Source organism: Lissotriton vulgaris, chromosome 4_1 (assembly GCF_964263255.1).
Source record: "Lissotriton vulgaris chromosome 4_1, aLisVul1.2, whole genome shotgun sequence".
Classification (NCBI taxonomy): Eukaryota; Metazoa; Chordata; class Amphibia; order Caudata; family Salamandridae; genus Lissotriton; species Lissotriton vulgaris.
In genome coordinates this window covers 884350559-884376082 of record NC_141691.1, presented here as the reverse complement: position 1 = coordinate 884376082, position 25524 = coordinate 884350559, and the positions used below count along the sequence as shown (strand labels likewise).

General features: G+C 44.9%; 1 protein-coding gene across 1 annotated transcript in view; it reads right to left on the bottom strand.

The window, feature by feature from the left end:
* LOC147722685 (Y+L amino acid transporter 2-like) overlaps positions 1-24300 on the bottom strand; it is a 546414-nt gene extending 522114 nt beyond the window's left edge. Inside the window, exon 1 of the mRNA XM_086965177.1 lies at positions 23768-24300. Within this exon, the coding sequence (XP_086821303.1) occupies positions 23768-24212 (445 nt within the window). The 5' untranslated portion in view covers positions 24213-24300. The remainder of the gene's footprint in view (positions 1-23767) is intronic.
* Between the last annotated feature and the right edge of the window lie 1224 nt (positions 24301-25524).

The window sequence follows — 25524 nt, the reverse complement described above, 5'->3', positions numbered from 1 at the left end:
CTGAACTTGTGGGAGAGTTGTGTTCTGGAGGGTGCCCGCCTGGGAGGGTGCGGATCCCAAGAAGTAGAGGTAGGGTGAGGCACTCTTGCCCGTGACCTCTGGTAAGCCTGAGGGTGCGGACCCTAGGTTGAAGGATCAGTGGTAGGTTGAAACTACACTGAGAGGGAGAGTGGAGAATGGCTATTGTGTGCCAGGGGTTACTGCCCTCCACTCTGTGGATTGGCAAGGAGCTGTGACATCTTGATGGTATAGGGCCTGGTCCTGGCCATGGACAACTGGGGAGTACAAGTGGGGTATCCTAGTTGGGCTGGAGAGTTCTTGTTCAGAGGAAACCACGTGGGTTCAGAGTAGTGTAGAACCGAAGGGTGTCCCTGCCGTTGCGGGCCCGCGTCCGTGTTCTATCAGCCAAAGCAGGGAAGCCCATCAAGGGAGTGATTGGTTTGCCCTGCATTTTGGCTGGAAGGGGGTTGTGTTGAACTTGGCCCTTTTGGCAGGTTCACCCTAGAACTTTTTGCGTTCTCCTAGCCTTTTTCTGTAACCTGGTGTTGGTGATTTTAGGCCTCTGCGCACTTTAGCACTGTGGCCCAGTAAAAATTGCATGATCTCTCTGTGTATGTGTGGTGAGACTGGCCTGCACTTCCATAGAAATGCATTGGCGAAATGTGTGTCCCTGGTAGTTCCTGGTATGAGAGGTGTGCAGGGGCGAGTTTAGTATGTGCGAACTCATGAGAATAAATGCTGCGCAATGGTGTGCGCAGATTTATTGTGACTGGTGCAGAAGGGCCACTTTTAGAAGTTGGCATTTCTGTGTGCAGTGTGTCTGCCTACCTGATGTGAATTGCATGTCTGGCTTGTGATTGACAGGGGCTGGCTGGTGTGGTTGGCTCCAGGAGCCAGGATGGGTCTCCCCGGTGGTGAATAGGGAGATCTGCATGTAGATGGGAGGGAGGAGTTGCATGTGAGACCTGAATAGGGCTGTGCCTTTCTTCCACAATGCTGGCTCCACCTCCTGTGGTACGTCTGATGTCCCTGGCATGTCCTGTGAATGGGAGAGAGGAGCTGAGCAAAAAAAAGTGCTCAGGAGCGCCCCTGAACCAGTTGTATCTGGTCCTCCCATTGCCTGCACCTTGTAGACAAAGAAAAATGTGGTATAAAAGAAGGGGCCATGACCCCATGAAAAGGTTCTGCTTCTGGGTGCTGATCCTGCAGGGCGTGCTGCTGCTGGGGCCCAGAAGGCTGCCTCCCTGGGCCCAGCTATGCCCTGGAACCTTTTTGCTGGACTGCTTGTAGCCCTGGGACTTTGGGGCTGCTCCAGCACCTTAAGATCTCTGGCTTGTTTTTGAAATGCACCTGGGTCTCTCCCTGCGCACTGGAGCGCTCTGCTCGAATTCCCTGCAGCGCTGGAGCTTTGCTGCCCCGGGGTGCATGACAATTAGGAGAGAGCCTACCCCTCATTGCCGTTTTTGCGGTGGTCACGAATGCGGGTGCCCACCCTGCTTATTTTTCTTTGAGTTGCGAGTGTCCACCCCGCATGGCCGCTGTGTTTAATTGATTTAAATTGCGGGTGCCCACCCCGCATATTTCCGCTGTTAAAAGCAGCGCTGCGGCCTGATGCGCGGACAGGGCAGAAGTCAGGCAACGCCCAGAAGGAAGGTGATGGTGCCTGCCTGTGCGGGGCTCCCATTGCTGAGGGAGAGCCCCCTGTGCACCAACCAGTGGAGACAAAAGGCGGAGGGGGCTCGAGGCACATTTCCGGTGCCTGCCCCCACCCCGTGCGTGAGAGAAGTGCTGCTGCGGCATGGAGAGGAGTCCAGGTGAGAGGAGCTGGGGCGCAGGGGGCGTGAGGCACATTGTTGGTGCCTGCCCCTCCCCGCTTAAAACATGAAGTCCTGCCCGAGGCCCGGTGAGTGGGGCCGAAGGGGAGGCAGCCTTGATGGAAGTCGGGAGTCCCCATGGTGGGGAAGGGGAAGCTCCCTGTGTACCACGTGGGGCCTTGTAAGGCACAAAGCCGGATGCCTTGTTCTTAAGCGGGCCCGCCATTGCGGGCCGCTCCAACGTTGGGGCACATTTGATTAAAGGGCTCCAGTGGGGGTCCTGAGGGCCAGTGGTGCCCGTACGTTACCAGTGTTGTGTTCCACAGAAACAGTGAGTAATGGCTCCCTGTAATAGAGGGCCCAGAAGGGCCTGGCTTTTATTGTTTAAGGAGCCCCTAGTTTCCTAAAGGGCCAATGGGGCCTGTGAGCATTTTGTTACTGCCCCCAAGGTGGGGCAAACCTTCACAGCGGCCCCACAGCTGCGGGCCGCTGCAGCGCATCTGGGGCATGTTTATTTTCAGAGCCAGAGGGCGCCAATGATGGACATAATTATCTCCTAGAGGGCCAAGAGGGGCCATGTTTTCCCCCGTGGTGTGGCACAGTGGTGCCTTTTTTTGTGGCTAATAAGAGAGTCCCTGAGGGGGACGGTAGCAGCACAGTTGTGCCAGACCTCATGTGGAGATCCCCAGCTGCCCAGCAAGTAGTGGTCAGCTGCAACGTTTAGGTCTCTCTTGACTTTGGGGGCATGTCTGAGTTAGGAGTGAGATGCACTCCTTTGCCCCTGACACAGCTGCGGAGCACTTAGTGCCAGCTGCACGGTTTAGGTTTGTGCAGTGGCGCAATTGGATTCCGCTGCTAGGCAGCGCGCCCTGACTTTTGGGACACAGGACATTGGAGCCCCGTTTTTTGATGGCCAGTGGGCCAGGGGGATTGTTAGATTTGTAGGGGGCCAGGCCCTAAAGTGAAGTGGTGCTAGGAAATGTAATGTATTTAATATGTTTTACGCACCCTGTTTGATACCTCTAAATATGGTTTATGATTATGAGGTTGTTCTGCATATCATGGGTTATGCTAGTGAGATTATGTTTCACTGTGTGATTTACACATCTAAGGTGTGTAATACTTAGGAGATTAGGGTCTAATGTGTTTAGACTTGTGAGGTGATTGCATAATGTATTTATGCTGGTGAGGTTGGCGCAGAATGTAATTCGCGCCTGATGTGACTGTGCATAATGTAGTTTATGTTACAGGCTGATGCTAAGTACAGTGATTACCAGTGTTTACTGGTTGTACGTTTATGATCTGTTTTACTTTTACCAAGTTCACTTTGTGATGTTTCTGACAGTAATCCATGTGGCCCTGTCATGTGTATATAATTCCTTGTGAATATTGCCCGTGCCAGTAGGCACAGTGTATGTTATGTGTTTACTATTCTAATGTGTTATGAGAATACAAAGGCTATTTTCTATATAACCTTGTGTGGAGTTCCTTTTGTATTGTTCCTGGGATGTTGTTACTGTGTGTGTGCGCAAATGCTTTACATATGGCCTCCGGGATAAGCCTGACTGCTTGTGCCAAGCTACCAAGGGGGTGAGCAGGGGTTATCTTTGGCATGTATCTCTCCAGCCCTGACTAGAGTGGTGGTTTCTGCCTGGCTTTGGCGCAAGCCTTAGCCAACCAGAAATCCCATTTCCTACAACTCCCAATTACTGTTTTCAGAAATACCACTTCGTAATGTCAAACTGTGTATGTCAAAAGGGATGGCAAAATGATCAGACCAGGCGAGGGTCATTGGTACTCCCACCAGGATTTGAGGGTCATTGGTAAAAATGCCATCTAGGTTATGCCTCGCCAGATGGGTGGGACTCCTAACCAGCTGTGTGAAGCCACAGCCGCTCAAGGTGTCCAAAAGAATTTGAGTGTCTTTACGTAGTGTGTTATCTAAATGGAAATTAAAATCACCCAAGAGAGTGAGATTAGATTAGATACTGCTGTGCAAGGTTTATATGTAATACTCCTCTATTTTGTCAAATTATTTTCTGATGCTCTTTGAGGAATAACAAACAAAGGATTAAGCAGGTGCATAAGCGCACTCCCCCATGGACTTACCTGTGACCAGTCCTTTGACCATTCAAGACCCTTGTGTTCTGGCTCCAGCACCTCAATCACCCGTATTCATTCATTCTCTTTCTCTCTCTCTCTCTCTCTTTCTCTCTCTCTCTCTCTCTGACTTTTGTGCCACTTCTCTCACTCTCTCTCCATTTTTTCTCATTCTTACTGCAACTTTTGTGCTTGCTCTTTGTGCCATCACGCTCATTCTTTACGCTTTTTTGTTTTGTACCTTTTCTGTCTTGGTGCTTTTTCGTCTCACCCTTACTGTCACATTTAACAACCTCTTAGCAAATGCACACTGCTCATTTAAGACAAACAAATCCAGAGATAGTTACCTTTCGAAGGATTACTCCAGTCACATGGCCAGACCACCATCTGGGAGCTTTTCAACACAAATCATGGATGTGGATGGGTTAAGGTGGTGCTTGGTAAATGGCGAAAGGAGCAACATTGCCAGCCCTGGCCCAACTCGGTCCAAACAGGCAATCGCCCTTATGCTCTCCACCCTCATCCTCGATGTCTGGGCTTAGACACCCTGATCACTAGGAATAAATGTCCCTAGTGATCAGGTGATACCTGTAGCCAAAGGGATGCCTTGCCAATCAGAACCCTAGCCCTAAACCCTAGCACCAATGGAAGTGCTGACCTTATTAACCAATTACAACCCTAGCCCTAGCAACCAATCAAAATCCAAACCCTGAACGCTAGGTCCAAAAGAACACTAGCCCTAATAACCAAACAGAACTTAAGCCCTATCAGCCATTCTAATCCTAAACCCTAAGCGACCCTTAGAGACCCCTGGGTTATAGTGCGCTATACAAGTCACAATAAATAAATAAATAAATAAGCCCTAGATCCAATAGAAATTCTATCCCTAGGAAACAACCTGACCCTTAGCCCTATCAGCCAATCCAAACACAAGCCATAAGCCCTAGGTCCAATAGAAAATCAAGCTCTAGGAAAAAATTAGAACCCTAGCCCTATCAACCAATCAAAACTCAAAACCTAAATCCTAAATCCAATAGAAACACTAGCCCTATGAACCAATCATAACACAGGTGTAACAGCCAATGAAAAATCCAATTAAGAGGGCATGTGGCTTTAAAATGAAGGAGCAGTGTAGGAAGGGCAGAGGCCCTGTCATGTGCCCTATGGGCCAATCACTAAAGCATAAGATGATGTGCAGGGGGTGCTAGGAGCTGCTCCCGAGCACATAATCCCATTGGATACAGACAGGGTCAATACACACTTGCAGGTCCTGTTCAACCCTACAGGTAAGACCCAAATTTAAAATGACTAAATGCTGCTTTTCGCTTTTATGTGTGTTAAAAATTGGGTTTCTGGTTGGCAAAGGTATGCACCGTGTCCAAGCAGGAACCACAATCCTAGTCAGGGTAAGCGTAGTACGCATGACAAGTTTACCTATGCTCACCCTCTAGTAGCTTGGCATAGAGCAGTCAGGCTAACTAAAGAGGCAATGTTTAAAGTATTTGTACACACACAAAGACACACGTACAGAGTAACCCAGTGAAAAGGCCACATAAGTACTCTACACCACTTCAGTAAATTGGCCAATATTTATCTGAGTAAACAAGACCCAAATGAGAAATATCCAACATACACAAGTTGAGTTATGAATTTAACAATGTTAAATGAAATCGCAGTGCTTAGAACGCAATAACTCCAACTGGGGCTATCTTTCACGCTTATCTTTCACGCTTGACCTGGGCAAATCCAAAAGTTCTGTACGACTGTGATGAAGCAAGGGTCGGATACAGGAGTCATGCAGACCTGCTGATAGTACCTTGGATGCGCCAAAGCTTGGGAATGAGGAGATGAAAAACAGAGGGTATCCATTGCTGTTGAAGGTGATGTATTGGTTCCGGATTTAGGAACGTCATTGAGGTATCAATGTCAAGAGCGACATGCATTGGTTCCGAGGTGTCAATGTCAACCTGCTGGGCTCTAGGCGAAAAGTTGGCGCACAGCTTCCCAGGGCCGGTAAGATGTCAGGAATGGTGCATTGCAGACATCGGGTATGCAGTGTCCAAGACTCACACAGCAGCAGTGATTCGGAGGCGCAGGGTCAACAAAGTCGGGCTGCACTGTAAGTTGAGTTTGTTGCGTTGCACATCCGACCTTAACCAAAGCGGTGTCCCCGGCTTTGGTTAAGGTAGCAGCAATGCATAGTTATCGCAGAGAAATGCGCCGGTTCGAATGACACTTCAGTGTCGATATGTTGGTTTCTTGGGTTGCAGCACCAACCACTTACTTCTAAGGGCCCTTGACAGCATTTGGCAACACTTGGCAGAGCAGGACTCACAGCAGAGGAGCCCAACAGATCTTCTTCCTGGTAGAATGTTCTCAGTTATGTTATGTTATGGAAAATTTTGAAAGCACACTATAGCTCCAATGAGCATCTTGGTGCTATACGAAAAGGAAAACAGAGGAGGCTCCAGGCTAATATGAACCTATATAGGGATGAGATTGGAGAAAAGCATAGGGAGCCCGGTGCTGCAAAGACCCGGGTTTTCCGCATTTTCCTAAAGGCGGGTTCAGAGTATGTGTGTCTAAGATGTTCAGGAAGAAGGTTTCAGGCTTTAGCTCCAAGAACAGCAACTGATCTACCACCTTTGGTTTTGCATGGGAAAGGGGGCGGGATGAGAAGATTTGCCGAAGAAGGTCTAAGCAGTCGAAACGTGACATATGAAGTAAACCTGGCCACTAGAGTTTTAGGACCTGATGCTATTTTCACTCTGAAGGTGATAGGAAGAATTTTGTCAGAGAGGATCAACGAGGTAAATTCACCACCAGGCGAGCTGCAGCATGTTGTACCGTCTGTAGTTTTTGTAGTTTTGTTAGAGTTGTCCTATGGGTCCCTGCATACAGGCTATTATAGTAGTCCAATCACAAAGTGATATGGGCAATGGCTACTGAATTTCTCGCCGTAAGAGGAAGTTAGTTGAATTTTTCTTTGAGTTTCAATCTGCTGGAAACATCTCCCAGCTACTGCTAGCACTTGTGGATGAAAGGAAAGTAAGGTAGCAAATTGTACTCCTAAATTCTTTACCACCTCCACTGTATCCAGTGGAGGGGGGATATCTTTTGACCACCATAGACTGGGGTGAAATAGTTGATCTTGCCTTATAACACAATCTCAGTTTTCTCAGTATTACGTTTAAGATGGTTAAATTGCAACCAATGGATGACTTCTGTGAGACATAGTTGAAATTGCACTTCTGCCAGTACTAAGATCAACTGAGTATCATCAGCATATGAAGGTTTTTCAGTTATAAAGGAGGATATTAATTGAATAAGGGGAGCTATGTATACATTTAATAAAACCGGGCTGAGGGAGGATCCCCGTGGAACACCAGATTTGAGCAGCTTTTCAGTTGACTGGTAATGACCAAGTGTAACCACTTGCATGCGATCAGTATCAAAGGACTTTAGTCAGGCAAAGGCTAGATGGGAAATGCCACACATCTTCAGGCGGTGCTATAGAATATGATAGGAGATTGTGTCAAATGCAGCTGATAGATTTAATAGGGTCAAAACGTCATTTTTCCCCACATCCAAGGCAAATTTGAAAGTCTCTGATTTCTTGAAGAGTGGTTTCAGTGGAATGGTTAGGTTGTTTACCAGACTGGTGGGGGTACAAAATATTGGTCACTTCCAAGAAAATGGTCAATTGACTATTGACCAATTTGTCTATGATCTTACTAAGGCAAGACAACAAAGAGATGGGCCGTAGATTGGCGAGAGTAGTAGGATACTTTAACTGCTTTTTCTGAAGGGGCTTTACAGTAGCAACATTCCAATCAGTGGGAAAATCTGCAGTTAATTGGGAAGAATTGATAATATCATTGATAACTGGGTTGACAACATCAATGACAGCGTGAATCACTTCCGGCGGGCAAGTGTGAAAGGGCGACACCGACTTCCGGGAGAGTATGGTTAGGCAAAGGGTATGGAGGTTTGAAGATTAGAGATGGCCTTATGAAATACAGAACATATGGCTATGGGAGGAACATATCCTACATTAAAGCCCATTTATAACTTTTTGTTTTCTTTGTTCAACAAAGTTAGCGATATTATCACATAATGTTTAAGAAGGGGGATATCTTGATTCAACACTTTACGATGGGTGAATGATTTCACAATTTATAATTACATTTTTGATCTGATTCAGCTGATGTAATTAGATTTGTGTATTATACTTTTCCTTCACTATAATTTGTTCATGATAATCTTTCAAAACTGTTTTGAACTGTTAAGCCTTCTGAATTGTATCCTTTCCGCCATCTACGCTCAGATTGTCTACACTGAAGATGTAAATCAGTCGGTTCTAGAAGTGTTCTAAGTTAATGGTGTCCGAAGTCCAGTACTTATGCCCATTTCAGCCTTTGAAGTAGGGAGACTTCAAAGAAAGGTCTTTGGAGTGCACAAGATCCTGCCCTTTCCTGTCCTGGCTCCAGACATACTACATGGGTGTATGCCGCTTTTTGTGTAGGGACAGGCCAGCTCTATTCAGGTGCAAGTGTCAGCTCCTCCCTCTCACTGTAGCTCAGAAAGACCCATCGGCCTGGTGATGGGTCGTCAGGTTATGAAGGGCACACCTCATCTCCCTTTGTGTGTGAAAGACCAGTTGTCACCAAACCCACACATGCATTTCAGAGACATGCAGAGGCAGAGAACGGTTAAAGTTAGAAAATGCCTACTTCCTAAATGTCATCTACATGGAACACCTTCAAGCTCCACCCAGTGGCACAGCCTTGTTCAAGTGCATGTGCAGCCATGTATTCACTTCTTCACTATTTTAATTTTTTCACTCTCATTTCTGTTCATTGTCTTTTCCACATTCATCACTCTTTACATCCACAAACCAGGAAAAGCAATTTTCCAAGTTTCTTATGTTAATGCAGGGCCATCAGAACCTCTTAGCAAAAACACGTGCTGAAGCCTAAATCCATAAGAAGCAGTTTTATTGTAACAAAATGCATTTCTGGCCTCTGGGGCCTTTCTTCAGGGGTGACTGCAAGTACAAGATACATACATTAGCCCACCATCCGTCACTAATAAACCACAATAGCATGTGCATCAATATTATTCTCAATGTTAGCATCATTAATATAATTTTCAGAAGGATGTTCAGGTGAGCTGAATTATATAACCACTAAGATTAACTTGACCATAAGTTTATTTACTGTAGCTCACCAGTGCATTACTTAAACGTTCATATTGCGTTTATGTTACAGGCTATCATTGAACCGCCCTGCTAAGATTTCACAGGTAGTTACCATATTCTTCTCTCCACCAAGTAGGCACTAATTGAAATTAGTGGACTCAATAACCAGAACCTCTGACTTTCGTTTTTATTTCTGTAGAGACCGACAGATTTGAGTCTTATTCCATGTAGCCATACGGTTGCATAATAACAATCAAGGCAGAGGTCAGCGACATATATTTTTTTAAAGCTTAGACCTACGTCACCCTCATTCCGAGATCTACATTTCTCACTGGTTCATGGTATTCTTTGGGACTTTTCACTAGACATCTACTAGTGTACGCTCCACACTACTATCTACTAAGATCACTCACCTGTACTTTTTTAATCTTAACCCGCTCCAACAGTTTGCATTCTGCTTTTTTTATACACCAACACGCCTGTTTGAATGAATGAGAGTACACAAGTGTGCACGTATTTCACCACACAATTAACCAATGCATGAGATTCGAAATTAAGTGGCTTAAGAATTTAAATTTAAAAACTCGTTTCATTTCATTTATTTGAACTGTTTAGTAGATCGTAAATCTAATCTGTGTGGCATTTTTAAAAATCTTTGAACGCTGTGTTGCTGCACTTTGATTTTAAATAGCGCTCTGCCCCTACCTCCTCCTTTGCTCACCCAGAGTGTCCACGCCTCTCACAGTGGCTGATTAAGGGCCTTTGGAACGCGGGACTAGGCACGACTAATTCCCCCTCAGGCGCCATATTGGGCGTACAGCAGGTTCAGCGGGCTAGTGTCCAGGGCGTTTAGGCCCAGCACTACAAAATGCCCCTCCCACCTCGGCCGCGCAGCGGGCGCGACAATGGCGCGCCGGAGGTGCGCCAGAGGAAAGCCCGTCTGCGCTCGTCCGCGCTAGGCAGAGCTCAGAGCTCAGCACTATGGTAGTGGGTCACCAGGCCCCACTCGAATACTCTAGAGACGCTCTGCTGCAAATGAGACAGAGGGCAGCAATCCCCTGCATACACTCTATGGCAGTGGATGGTCCCCCCAACCATTGCCTCTACTGCCCCTACAAGCTAGAGATGAATGAGCCTTGCCCAGCTCCCTCTATTTTAGTATGTATGGCCCTAGTTAATTGTAGATCGCTACCAAAACATGCTGTAGAAATCTATCGAATTTTAGAAGATCTCCAGCTGGAAATCCTCTTCCTGATGGAAACATGGTTAGGACCTGACTCAGACCCAGACATTATCAAGTCTCTTCCACCGGGCTTTCTTATCCAACATGTTGACTGATCAAAAGGGAAGGGAGGGGGAATTGCTATAATCTACAGGGACCACCTCTCCTGCCGTCTTCAAGGCAGCCCCCTCTCTGATTGCGAAAATGTGCTATTTTCAATTCAAGTTTCCTCTTGTAAATCCCTCTCAGGACTTCTTATCTATCGCCCGCCGGGCCCTATAGGACAATTCTGCAGCTCACTCTTGGAACACTCATGTATGCTGGCTGCCACCCATTCTAACTTCATGATCTTAGGAGATCTTAATATCCACTTCGACAAGGGCGAAGATAAGCTGGCTTCTGATCTGTCATTAGATCTTGAAACCCACCAGCTTCGGCTGGAAAGTCTTTATCCCACCCACATGCTGGGCCACCTCTTGGACCCTATTTTTTCCAACATCCCTGATCTTACAATTCCAGTTCCCACCCCGATACCGTGGTAAGACCACTTCTTAATAATGTTGAGCTGGCGGCTCTCTACCATCTCTCGCCTTAGACCTTTACCCAGCAGACCTACAAGCCCTTGGGCTAAATTGGACCCGGAAAAATGGAAGTACAACTTGGAGCTCTCCCCTCCACTATTAGTCTCAGATCCTGCAATAGCTGATTCTGAGTTCTCAAAGTGGATTGGAGAGACATTGGACATAACTTTGCCGAAAAAATCCACTTGCAAACCTCGTGGCAAAATCACCTCGCCATGGTTCACCAAGGAAGTATGCCTCTTAAAAAAGCTTTGTAAAAAACTGAAAGGGAGTGGAGGAAGAACTTCGACCCCGTCAAGAAGCTAGAATGCAAGCATATGATCCTTAACTACAAAAAGGCCCTTAAAACTGCACAGTCTACTTTCTTTGAAGAAAAAATTAGGTCATCCGCCAACTCATTGAGGGAGACTTTTCAATTTGCAAAAAAACTTCTAAAAACTCCTGATCCTCCTTCCCCTGTGGAACCATCGGTCAGTCGGTGTAACGAATTAGCCGAATTTTTTGACTCTAAGATAAAAAAAATTCTCAAATCACTCCCCCTCTATATACCTGACAACATCTCTCCTCATAACTCGCCCGGATTGGTATCCCATGCCCCGGAGCCCCAGCTAACTCGGTTTGCTCCCACGACATTAGATACCCTATCCCCAGTATTACAATCAATCAAAAGTGGATCTCCATTAGACCCTGTACCTCTTAACATTCTAAAATCAGTCACCCCAACCATCTTGCCCCACATGGCGAATCTGATTAATACCTCACTCTCTCATGGTATCGTTCCGCCAAGTTGGAAAAAAGCAATCATTAAAGCCCTGATTAGGAAACCAGACTTAGATCCCTTGGAGTTAAATAATTTTCGGCCTATCTCCCTACTGCCAGGCATCAGTAAAGTCGCAGAAAAATATATCAACCAGCAACTATCCGACTACCTTGAAGTCAATTGCCTTCTTAAACCCTCACAGATGGGCTTTAGGCCACGCCAGAGTATGGAGACCGTGATGGTGGCGGTGGTCGAAGAGGCCAGAAATATCATGGACTAAGGAGGATCAGTGGCAGTGATCCTCCTGGACCTTAGTGCAGCCTTCGAAACCGTAAACCACTCCATACTGGTCCACAGGCTTAAGGACCTGGACATCTCAGGGTGTGCTCTGTCCTTGCTGGAATCCTTCCTGAGCGACCGTTCTTTCCAGGTGGTGGACAGTAATTTCACCTCTAAAATGACATCTATACACTGTGCGGTTCCTCAGGGCTCATCCCTGAGCCCAACCCTTTTTAATGTGTACATGTCCCCCCTTGAGTAGATTGTCACTCCATTTGGGATTAAGCTATTAATCTATGCGGATGACACCCAGCTGGTGGTATCCCTTAGTCAGCATGACCCCCTTCCACCAATCTCTATACCTGTCTTGGAGACATAACCAAATGGATGGATAGGTTCCATCTTAAGCTCAACAGCGAAAAGACGGAGATCATGGTCCTGGGCAACCAGTCATACTTTCGCCCTGAGTCCCTGTGGCCTCCCTGTATGGGCACACCCCCAATCCCCAAACGTGAAATTAAGACGCTTGGGGATTTGGCTGGATGATGGTCTTAACTTCTCCACCCAAGCCAGGAAAACTGCCAGCACCTGCTATGGCCTCCTACGACGACCAGAAAAATTCTCCCTTTACTTCCTGCTCAATGTCAAAAACTTCTGATTCAAGGCCTTGTGCTGTCCTGTTTGGATTATGGCAATACCTTGTATCTAGGGGCTCCTAATAAGGTACTGGCAAAACTCCAGGTTGTGCAAAATACTGCCGCCCGTCTTCTCACGGGTACACACAGTCGTTGCTCAGCCAAACCAGCCCTTAAGTCACTACATTGGCTGCCTATCCAAGAAAGGGTGTATTTTAAAACCCTTTGCACCACCCATAAAATCCTGCATAGAAAGGCACCACAGATCCTAAAGGACTTCATCGTTCCACACAAAACTAACAGAACTCTCCGTTCCTCACAACTACACTTGACGTCTATACCTAGGATCAGGAAGGCCCACTCTGGAGGCTGACTTTTTTCATACAATGCTTCCAAGCTGTGGAACACACTGCCTCTAGATATCCGGGCCCAGCCCAATCTCCTCTCATTCCGTAAACTCCTTAAGACATGGCTATTTCCCTAATTCACTTTTCCCTCTACTCTCTTCTGCTCTATCACTAGCGCTGGGACGCTCATGGGCTGCCATGCGCTTTACAAATCTGCAAACATAAACAAACATAAACATAAGAAAGTGTTTTTAAAGCTTTACTTTCGAGAAACTAAACAATAGCATTGAAATTGTCTTGATAATGTTTTGCATTTACAGAGGCCCCCGAAGAAGGGACTGTTGTCCCGAAATGCATTGGCCTAGCTACATACCATCGCGTTCTTCGATGGATCTTCAGTGATAAATTGCATTCTACATAGACTGCATTTGTTGGAAATGTTAATATTGTAAAAAGAATATTGTTAAAAGTATAATGTTATTATGAATAGACTGTATGCTTGAAATACAGGATTCATGTACAAGAAAATTTCAACATAAGGGAGGAAAACTTTTTGGGGGAGAGAAAATACAAACAGTAAATGATAAAAGAAAATTGATTCGATTGTTTATTTTGATGATTACACACTCCAACAAAGAATAGTAGAAGAAATTGATTTAGCAGTGCGTCAGACCAGGTCGTGAGAATCTGTCTTTCACCTTTCATTTTAATACTTAGAAAACTCAGGGACAGGCAGCCCTTAGATGTCCGAGAGCACGCCTAAGTAGGACTCAGTTCATTGAATAATCAGTATTATCTTCAAAGTTTAGAAGATAAAACAAGGGTATGCTAGTGAAAATGCATTCAAAGATACAGGCGTGTGTGCCATTCCCACATACACTACATGAGGTTTAGGCAAGTCACCACTACTGCAGGCCGGACAGCCCTAAGACAGGGTGCACTACATCCTATGTGTGGTCATATCTGCATGAGCAGATATGACCCTGCAATATCTAAGCCATTCTTGGATATTTTAAGTGCACAGGGAAGCCATAGAGAGTAAATAGGCTGGATATTTGTTATCACAAGATTCCTAGCTCCATAATGGGTTCACTGTACCCTGATATGTTTGGTACCAAACATCCTTCTTAATAAATCCTCACTGATGCCAGCGTTAGATTAATTAATAAATGCCCCCAGGAGGCCCTTTTAGAGGGCCCCCTGAAAACCTACCAAGCACTGGTGTGGTCTCTGATTAGTCTTCGTCGACCTGCCACCACCAGACATGTTTCTGGCCTCATGGGGTGGGAGCCAGTGCTCTCAGAGGCCAGGAACAAAGTCTACTCTGGGCGGAGGTGCTTCACACTTCCTCCAGGCCCATATGGCCTGACAGGGCTGGAAGGTTGAAAGGTGATGCTGCCTTTGAAATGCAACCCAAGCATCTCCAGATAGTGGAGGTTGCCAACACCCCTGTCCTACTCCACTTTTGGTGGGAGGACAGGCAGGAAAATAAGTTAGATTAGGAGCTGTGCCTACATTCAGCAAGCACAACCCCGAAGGTGGGGCAGGCGCAGAGGACACTACTTTTCCAATCCCTCCATCTTGAGATGGTTGGAGTTTAACCTCTCAGGGCTAGGGTAGTGTCCCTTCCCGCAGGAAGGGGTCACCTAGAGGCGGCAGACGCCCAAAAGGAAGGTAGTCCATTGGCTAGTCCCTGTCACCCCTTTCACTGCCCTAAATCTAGTATTTAGGTGGCATCCCAGGACCCTGAACTTAGATTTGATGGACCCAAGAAAAGCAACGGAAAAAGAAGAGTTGCTGACCCGGTCCCAGGATGCTTATTTCCGGTCCAGGGAAGACCTGGCTTGGCTATTTGGTCTGGACTGTTTCCATGAGGAACAAGGTCAAGACTAATTTGCAATGGCTGGGTCTGAACTGGGGTGGGAAAGTGAGATAAAGAACGATGATGTGTTCAACCCAGATCTGTGACTGGGGGTGAGTGTCTGAAAAGTTTCAGTGCTCCGTCATCTCCTTGTGTTTGCTTGGTTCACCCTAAGTTGGCAGGGTATGCCCAGATGTGGGTCCCTTGCACACTTTGCCACTGGATTCAAGCTAGCCTGGTTGATGAGGGGTGTTATCCTGAAACCCGTCTCAGGATGCTTGCTTCTGGTCTAGGAAAAACCTGGCATGGCAGTTTGGTCTGGACTGTTCCCATGAGGCACACGGCCAAGACTGATTTGCATATGGATGGGTCTGAATTGGGGTGATGAAGTGAGCTAAATAATGATGATGAATTCAACCCAGATCTGTGACTGGGGGTGAGTGTCTGAAATCTTTCAGTGCTCCATTCCTTGTGTTTGCCCCAAAAACCGAAGACCTGTTGCAGAAAATTGTTGCTAAACCCTGCTGGCTGCTTCCAGGATTTAACAAATGTGGTGTGCTGTTTTGTCCTACAACTGTGAGGCCACCAAGAACACAGGGTCACCTCCAGTCTTCGACAATTGCTTAGAACCACCCTCAGAGTAGAGGAGCTACACCCCTGCAGCCCGGGTGACTGAACTGCGAAGTCCAGTTTATCGACTTGCTGCTCCCCAGGCCACTCTGACACACCACCCAAGCCAGAGGAGGTACATCAGCTCCTGAGGGTCAGATATGTCCCCCACCAAGGGAGAGGGCACCAGGACCTACCAGACCTGTGCCGTACCAATACCCGGGGTACCGGACCCCCAGCACTGAAAAGATCAAGTCCAATCCGGATCCCAACTACCCAGGACATAGACACCCATTGAGGGACTGGGAGACCCCTTAGACACACTTCCTGAGTGACCCAGTTGTTCCGGAACCATTCCCACAACCTGCCTGCCCCAGGCTGCGAGTATCATCTTGAAGCATGACGCTTGGCTGCCCTATCTGCTTTGCACCCAGCCCTTGGTAACAATGAACCAGCTCTGCTCCTGTGGTCCTGAGGCCCTTACAACCTGCTTTCTCAAGTCAGAACCCCTGGACTTACCTTTAAGTCCGTCTGTGCAGCATCTTTTCAGGTGGCCTCCTTCTTTGTAGCACACCTGCTACCAACAACCACAGCACCCTGCTCCCAGATGAATCCGGGATGCTCCTGATCTTCAGCTGCTAAAACATTGGACCTGGCCTTGCTACTTACCCAAATCCAGAAGCTGAACCTCGATAACCCACAGTGGGATTTTATATGCTTTTTCCTATTTTCTCCCATTGACTTCTACTGTGCGCAAATGCGCACAGAAGTGATTTATTTTGTGAACTTTGTAAATTCATAACATATAAAGTACTCACCTTAGAGCAAAGTTTTGGGTCAAAAATTATAAAAATCTGTTATTTTTACAAATTGGTCTCAGATTTATTTTTGAGTGTGTGTCTCATTTAATACCTCTGTAAGTACAACAAATGCTTCGCACTTCCCTCTGATAAGCCGAGCTGCCTGCTCCTACTACTGCAAAAAGTGTATTAGTATATTAATATTTTGCCTCTGTATACCAATAAGAGATCCAATGGACTTTCTGCACAGTCACTTCGTTTTAGGACCCTATAAAGAGAGTCAGCTTCCCAAACAGAGTATCTGCTCCTTGCAAAGAACAGCAAACAAAGAACAGTACAAACCTGGCTCCATGATATGAACTTTAAACCCAAACTTTCATCAAATGCCAATTCACATTGAGAACCAACCTAACCCTCAAAGAACACATTGTCAAAAAACATTAAGACATTCTGGTTTCTGCATTGTCTTCTGAAGAAAGCCAAACCCTTTCTTCCAGAAAGAGACTTCAGAACTGCTATTTAAGCCCTCAGAGCACATGGATGGTGGTAACAGTCTGAGCCATGGTCTTTCAACCTCCAGATTGGTACCCCTTGGGGTATCCTACATCTTCCCCTTGCTAGCTCGAATTACCTCCAAACTAGCTGGATCTCATTTACAAAGCCATAACACCCAACCTGCTTATTTTACAGAAAAGCTCTATGTTGTGCCTGAGTTTTCCTCCTTTCCAGTTGCTCAGCCAGAGTGAGTGTTATGTCTGTGTGGAATGTTGGAGTGTGTGATGTCAGAGAGTTCAGAATGTGAGTGTGCCTGTGTGTCTGTGGAATGACAGTTGATGAGTGTGGGCTGAGCAACAACATCAGCTCCTGGTGGGGCCTTTACTAGTATCTTGTTTACCTACCTTCTTACCTGAATAAAGATACTACAAGAAAGTACAAGGACTCTGTATCTTTTCATTACCACATTTTGGCGACGTTTGGAGAACCTGAAAAGAACCTACAGCGTGCAGACAGAAACAGAAAGAAATAACCTTGCTCAAGGAGTCTACATGTAACGGAACTGGGAACCTACAACCATTAAAGACAATACAAGGTAAAGACTTTCCTACATTTTAAAGCGTGTCTGGCAATACAACATTTTTGGCGACGCTTTAAAGGAAACCTTGCGTGTTTTGACCTCAAGAAAACCGAAGGTGAGAGAACCTACATAATTCTGTGAACCTTATTGAACTTTATTGACAAAAGTAACTAGAAACTAAGCTATTTTGAAGTTAAAAGAAAACAAGGAAATGAACGCCCTTAAGAGTCCCACCAGTGTCCTCCACCACCTGGACAGCCTACACAGGGCGCTTCATATTTCTTGTAACTGTGGTACTTTGTTTTAAAAAAAAAAAAGAAATGAAACCACAGCGCTGACATTTTTTTTTTTGAGTTTCTGCCTATGTACCTTACTAAGCGCTACGATGTTCTCCAGCTTCAACCTAGACTACAAAGACTTTAAAAATGATTACCAGCAATATTATTGACTAGTGTTTGTTCAAGTACTTGCCAACTACTGAAGCCCTTTGTGAGATAACTTCAGTTACGCTCGTCAATTTGTTTTATGAGGCATAAAAACTCAATCAGCTAAAGATTGCCACGCTACTAGCTGCACATTTTTAATAAGACCTTGAGTGGGTGTTATTTTGTTTTCGCTTATTTCACCCGAGGCAATTTGGACTACTTTGAGTCATTTGCGCACAGTTTTCAACAAGTGGCATTTTAGCCTGAACAGTTTTCATGTTAGTACTTTGGAAATTTGAATTGCACTCGTGCAGCGTGAAAGTTGAGAGCTGCTGTGTGGAAAGGAAATTCACACGGACATGATTTCTTTTGGAACTGGGTCACATGTCACGGAGAGCATATTTTAACTTTGTTTTCTTTTATTTATGTTGGATCTCAGAGACTGCCTTTCCATTCAACAGTTTATTTTAAAATTCAAAAGACTTTGCTCGCGCTCACCTTGTGATGCTGCCCAGCTCTTCATGACGTTCCGAGTCGGTGGAGCTCTTCATGACTTCATGACGTTCCTTTGGCGCTGCTGATGGACGTTTTGATGCACAGGTGTGCAAGAAGCCATCCTGTGTGGCGTAAAGTACGTGCCTCCATCTTGGTTTTGTGATCTTTTCTTTCCGATGTTTCCGATGTTTATGAGAGCAGTTGGGAATGCGCTAATGCCTGCAGTGAGGATGGTGTAGTAAAGCTGCAGAAGGAAGATTTCGTTGTCATTTTGGTGGTATTCTACATTACGAGGAGCGTAAGTTCTGTGACAATATTTGCAGTCTTCTTTGCTGAGACGCGATGTTCACCAATTTAAGGCTTCCTCCAGCATGGCCTTTTCTTGCATCGGTGTTTTTAGATCTAGGATCAGAGCAAGTGACTTCAGGTACTGTTAAAAATTCTTCTTCGTGTTGGGAGCAGTAAAGTAGCACATTGTAATGAACATTCATGTTGCACTGAAGAAAAAGGAAAGCCCTTGGGACTAATTTGTGAAAATTGCGAAGAAGTATCGATGAAAATGGATCTACGGTGACAACTTTATTTGTTTTAGTTTGTTGTGTTTCAATGGTTGTCATGTTGAACAGTGTTTGCTTTAATCTTTTCTCATCCTGTAAGTGGGTGTTTAGGCTTATATGATATGTGCTACATTTTCTGAGTTAGACACTTGTGTAGCACTAGCATTATTCTTTTCTGTGGTGTAGTTTGCGTAGGAGTTGGTCTCTTTACATTTCTTCAACTCTTCAGTGTAGGTGGTGCGCACACCATGTATGAGTTATTCATGGATTTATTTAGCCCGAGATTTTCTGTAATAACAGCAGTGTTTTAAGTTGACCCACTGTTTTTACATACATGAGATGTCTGCCCGGGTGTTTTAGGTCACTCATATATGTTACATCGTTTTTTGGTCGTGCATGAGATGTTTACTAAATGCTCTAATTACTTTCTTCTGTTCATGAGTTGACTCTCAAGTGTTTTGCGTCACTCATTACATACATGGTGCATGGGAGGGGTTTAGTGCGTCCCTCATTACTTTACTATTTTGCTTTTCTTTGAATGACTGTTTGGAAGGACAGTATGTCAACAGGTCATTTTCCTTTGTGCGTGGTTGCATCATTTTATGGTTGTGCATGGGATGCCTACTTAGTGCTCCCATTACTTTCTTTTGTTCATGAGATGGATGGATGACTGTTTGGTGTGCCAGTGTGTTTTATTGATGACTATGGATAGGTCACTTCACTTTGGTGTGGTTGCTTCCTCTTTATGGTCGTGCGTGAGGTGCTTACTTAGTACTCTCATTACTTTCTATGGTTCTTGAGTAGACTAAGTAATTGCTTAAGTCACTCATTACACAGTCTGTCAACAGTTCACTTCACCTTGTGAGTGGTTGCATCGTTTTATGGTTGTGCATTGCATGCTTACTAAGTACTTTTATTACTTCCTTTTGTTCATGAGATGACTTTCATGTGATTTGAAGTCACTCATTACATACATGGTGCATTCTTTATTGATTGTTAGGTCTAGGTATAGGTCGTCCCAGTGACGTGCTTTTTGTTGATGTTTCCCTGTCACGCCGTGAGGGTGCACCCTTTCTGCCTCAGTCTGACCTGGCCAGTCAATCTTTGGTTTCTTGGGCTTTCTTTGTTGTATGTTGGCGTGGTGGGGTGTTGGTATTTTCCTATTGCCTCTGGGCGGTTTCTCCTTGTGTTTGACGAAGGGAGAAGGTGGTGGTTATTGTCCTGGTTTGCGTGTGTGCTGGTTGTGTGTTTTGTGTTTGCTTGGCGGGTTTGCGTGATTTGCAATTATTTGCTGGTTTGCGTGTTTTGCGTGAGTGAATGTTATTTCCTGACTCCATATTATTTTTTTAAATGTTGCCATGGAAAATGAAGGTGCAGCTTGTCCTATATTGTGGAAACGGTGACATCAGCTGTCTTCATGTTCGTCATGGGACTATCGGAGCATTCTCTTCAATAGTGCAGTACGTTCTTCGATTTCGTGGTACCATTTTTGTGCGTTGCTGCCATCATCTGGCTAATTTGTGTACAAGTTTACAGCCAGCTTTAAGAAATGTCTTTGCTTTAATTTACAGATTTGTTTAGTGATCTTCCTACGTGAATGTTGTTTTATGAAGTTTATAGATTACTCGTAATATGCTTGAGGTTATTTATTCAAGTTATGATGAATCTGTATTATATTGGCATTTAGCAGTTTTAGAGTTACGTCACAACCATATTTACAAGTCTTACTTTTTGCAGTTATGTATACTGTGTTTTGCGCATTTATTTATATTTTCTCCATCTCGTAAGTGGGTGTTTAGTACGTAGTATGTTTTGATTTGGCCAATCTAAACATATTCAGGGGTACTTCTACCTTTTATGTTTATTTTAACCCTGCTTCACCCTTTACGCATGTTCATTTGATGTTTTTAATTAAGCGCAGGCACTAAGAGTGTGTGGTATTAGATTAGTTATTACTTAACAAGTATTATAGTGCAACTTTAATATTTAGTTAATACGGGTGTTTAAACGCATTATGCTTCAACTTCTTTAAGTGTTATACGGCACTGGTTTATGGTGCAATGCAGGTGTTAAAACGCGTCATGCTTCAAATTCTTTAAGTGGTATACGGCACTAGTTTACGGTGCAATACAGCTGTTAAAACGCGTTATGCTTCAATTTCTCTAAGTGTTATACGGCGCAAGTATTTGGTGCATTACAGGTATTAAAGTACGTTATTCTTTAATTTCTTAGATGTTTAATGCAATGAGGTATTTACCCTATGTTTTACATTTTAAGCCTGTTCATGTTTGCATTGCTTACTTTCTTCAAGGGAAGGGGATGTGTTCCCTTTACATTGTTTCTTTGCCTTCTACTTATTTCCTCTCTTCTTATTCTGTTCTTCTTTGACGATTTGAACTGTCCGTTTATTTGCAAGTGTTATCTCTCTAATTTTATAATTCTGTTTTTCCTCTGAAGGAAAGGGGATATGTTGTGCCTGAGTTTTCCTCCTTTCCAGTTGCTCAGCCAGAGTGAGTGTTATGTCTGTGTGGAATGTTGGAGTGTGTGATGTCAGAGAGTTCAGAATGTGAGTGTGCCTGTGTGTCTGTGGAATGACAGTTGATGAGTGTGGGCTGAGCAACAACATCAGCTCCTGGTGGGGCCTTTACTAGTATCTTGTTTACCTACCTTCTTACCTGAATAAAGATACTACAAGAAAGTACAAGGACTCTGTATCTTTTCATTACCACACTCTCCATCTCTGTTGATTCTCCACACACCCACAGTGAGGATGTAATCAGACTGCAAACTAAGAAGTGTAAAAAGAGAAAAAACAGACAGCAAGCCTATTTAGCCAGGACCTGAAACAACATCCCCATATCCATCAGGACCACCCAATTCTGCTCTAAGTTAGGTAAGAGATAAGGACTCACCTCTTTAGGGAACATTATATCACAGTGCATAATGTAACGTAATCCATATCCCAGCTACCTCTTCTATCACACACTGACTTTCTGAATGACTTTGACCCTGTGTATCACTCCTTTGCTCTTTGGCTAGGATTGTGCTATAGAAATGGTTATGATGGAACCACGCATGCAATTACAACACATGCCTTTACTACGCTGTCAGCATACCGCATGCGTCATTATAACGAAGGCATTTACAACAAACATTTTTACAACACACATCCCTTTACCGCGCATGCCTTTATCACAAACTTTTCATTGCCAAGGCATGGTTATTAAAGGCATATACATGCTCCAAATTTGGCATACATGGTAATGGACGGGTTAGGCTGCAGAGTAAAGTAGAGAAAGCATAGGAGGTAGCAGAGTGAAGGCGGTGGTTGAATGGGGTGATTCTGGGGATGCAGACCCCAGGGAGACAGAAAGGTAATGACGTGGTCGGTTTTCCTTCGCGGGGTTTAGCCTCCTGTGGAGCCTGCACTATTTGGCCAGGGAATCATGGCTCTGCACGGGATGCTGAGAGTACCCCGCAACCCCAGAGCTCTGCCTGAGGCGCTGCTGCTGCACTGGTTCAGTAGTGACACTTTTGTCCCAGGGGCTCCTCTGCACCGTCCCCAATACCAAACAATTACTATTACTCTGGAAGTAACGGAGTGAAATAGGAGGTGAGTGTGTGCAGTGAAAGTAAGTTGTGCAGTCTTTTGTTTTCATGAGCCCAGTCTCAACTTCTGCATTTTCCAAATTCTCCAGGCCCTGCGAGTGACTGGCATGATTCTCTCTCCTCTCTCGCCTCGTAAATCTGGCTCTCAGTGGCATACAAAAAGCTGTCTAGGGTTCTAAAGGAAGCAAGGAAAATTAACCACTCTACCCTTTTCTTTGTGCGCGCTTCGCAGGACATCATAAGGAGCTCTAACTGCGTTTCAACGGATGCAGACTGAGCACATACTTCTGGTGGACATCTTAGCTAGGAGCTCTACTGAACCATTCTACCCTTTTGTTTGTTTCAGTGTACTTTTTAAGACATCTTAGGAAGGAGCTCTTACTGCACTTCACCAGATGCGGACTGAACTCAGACTTCCGGTGGACATCTTAGCAAGGAGTTCCTATTATTGCGTTACTGCTGGTATTATTACCTGTACTTGCCTTTACCAAGCTATGCCTTTAACATTCATGCTTTTAGAATGGAATTTGTTGTAAATGCCTGCGTGGTAAAGGCATATTCAAGGACAAAGCATGTGTGCAAAAGGCATGTGTGCTAAAGACATATGTGTGGTATTGGCTTCGTGGTAACGGTCATGCGTGGTTATAACTGCGTTGTAATGGATGTTCCCCAAAGAAATACCATATACATTCTTCTCTGCCACTCCAGCTGCCCCAGGTTAATTGCATCAGGCACTTAACCACATCGCTGCTGTGGTTATTTTTCCCCTGTGCTGGATCTTCTCATTTTCCATTGTTCATGACGAGCTCAGCTCGTCATCAGCACAGCTTAACTGTGCCTCATGACGAGCTGAGCTCGTCATGAGCATGGAAGGGGTTTTAAAGAGAGATATAGAAAGAGAGGAGAGTGAGAAGTGAACAAGGAGATGAGAGTGGAGGAAGGCAGCTGGAATGGTTTGAACTTGTTTTGCTAGCCCTACTTTAATTTCCCAACCAGGCCCAGGCGCTGTTCACTCTCTATGGCGATCTGCATTGCAAGGCTGGACTGGCAGTAGCGGGCATTGGGCGTTTTCCTGAGAGGCTCGAAGGGTAGGGGCCAGTTTTCACAGCTGTGGGGGCCAGAATTGTCACTGGGGCCGGTTTTGCAGCGGTGCTGCATTATCGGTCCCTGGTAACAAAAGCAGCAGCGCTTTGAACATGACCCCAACCCCCCACCCCGCCCCTCCCTCGCCGAGTCTGGTCCAACCCAATCGCCTAGGGATGCTTTGGGTTCCCAGTCTGGCCTCCTGCATTGTCTCTGCTCCTGAGCCACCAAATTGTAACATCTGTTTGAGACTGATACTAACATACAGGCTTTAATTATATATTTCCATATGTACTGTAAACTTGAAAGACTTACCTACACACAGGGCAGCTACCATGGACACAGCAAGTGATGGTGGGGGACAAGATGGGAAGAAAGGTTGAATTAGGTAACTGGAGAAGGTGAGAGCCAAAATTGCCTCACTGGCTGGAGAAATAATTAGCAGATTAGACCAAAGGTTTAAAAAGGCTATGAATCCTCCAAACGCCTCCATGATATAGACGTAACTCGCTCCAGATTTAGTGAATGTTGTCCCAAGTTCTGCATAGCAAAGAGATCCAATCACAGATAGCAATCCTCCAAGAGTCCATACGATGAGCGATAGTCCATAGGAACCTGCGTGCATAAGAACGCCCTTGGGAGACACAAAAATACCAGCCCCAATGGTAGTTCCCACTATTAGAACCACGCCATGCAACAGTGAGATGTCTCTCTTGAGGTGCACTGATTGAGTGGATTCATTGTCCTCATCTCGTTTCATCTTTGGCTTTCAGAAACGTCTGCTTCGACCTGAGGCAACCAGTTGTTATAAATTGTTTATATCAGAAGGATGATGCAAGAACAAAAGAATAAATACTCGGGGTCTGAAAAAAACCAAAATGTTAAAGAATTATTGGAATGTGTAAATCTAAATATTACAAAACGTAGGTTTAAAGTTGCTATGCTATTTTGATCAAAACATAGGTTGATATCTGTTATATTAATCATGAACCAACACAGAATTATTTCCTGACATCGATTTATATATAATTTTCCAGAATTCCCAGATTATTGACCTATATGGCCTCAGTGAAATACTTCCTTGAATACCCATACCTTTTTTATGCTTTGGGCAGCCATGCGCTTTAAAAACCAAATTTCATTTCATTTCATTTCATGCTTTGTATGTTACTTAATAATTGTCTTAACAACCACTGCACATTGTAACAATGCCCATTTATGACGCTTCTTGCTTGATATGGGCTTCCTGAAAGTTGTATCTCTCTTTTACTAAAGTACAAGAAATTGTATCTGTTTTTAAGCTTTTCAATTTTGCACTTTGGGGCAGGGGACAAGGGAGATCTTTTAATGTTTGGCATGTGGCCTGCCAGCCTGCCAGGTCAGTAGTGACTTAGAGAACCATTACCTTGGTGGAGAGCCACCCTTCATAATTAGAGGCCGCCAACTGCTAGTTAGGGATGTCCATGCATTCAGAGCACCCACTGAAGGTGGAGTAGTTTTAGAAAGAGGTGCCATCTTTTTGGGCCCTGCTTGATAAACTTTTTTTACTTGATACTAGATCACACTTTGGGACAAACAAAATCACTGGATCCAATGCAAAGAGAATATTTCTGTGCATCAAGCCTTTTGCTTGTTGACACAAGCCTAGACTTCCATGCCTGGTTTAGCAGATTAGGTGACAGTTATACTGTACTAATTAGGGAGGGGTTACCCTCCCTGTGACCTTGCAGCTCAGTGGTGGATAGGCTGCCGGGTCAGGAGTTTCCAAAACAGATACCCTTCTATTCACCCACCTTTAAATTGGGATCAGACAACAACGGGTTTGGCAGTGAAAAGCACCAATTCATGTTTGTACTCCAATGTAGTCAATCTCTAAATTAATCTCTTTGTTTTTCATGCATGCCGCAATCTATTACTATGTTCATGATCTATATTTTCACCTGAGGCACTTTCTTTCAAATATAGCCTTTGTCTCTTTGTTTCTAGTTGTGGTCTAGAGGAAAAAGAGGGTTGTCTGCTAACTCAATTATGTATCCTTCCTCTGATAAATGAGGTCTGGAACACATTTGCCC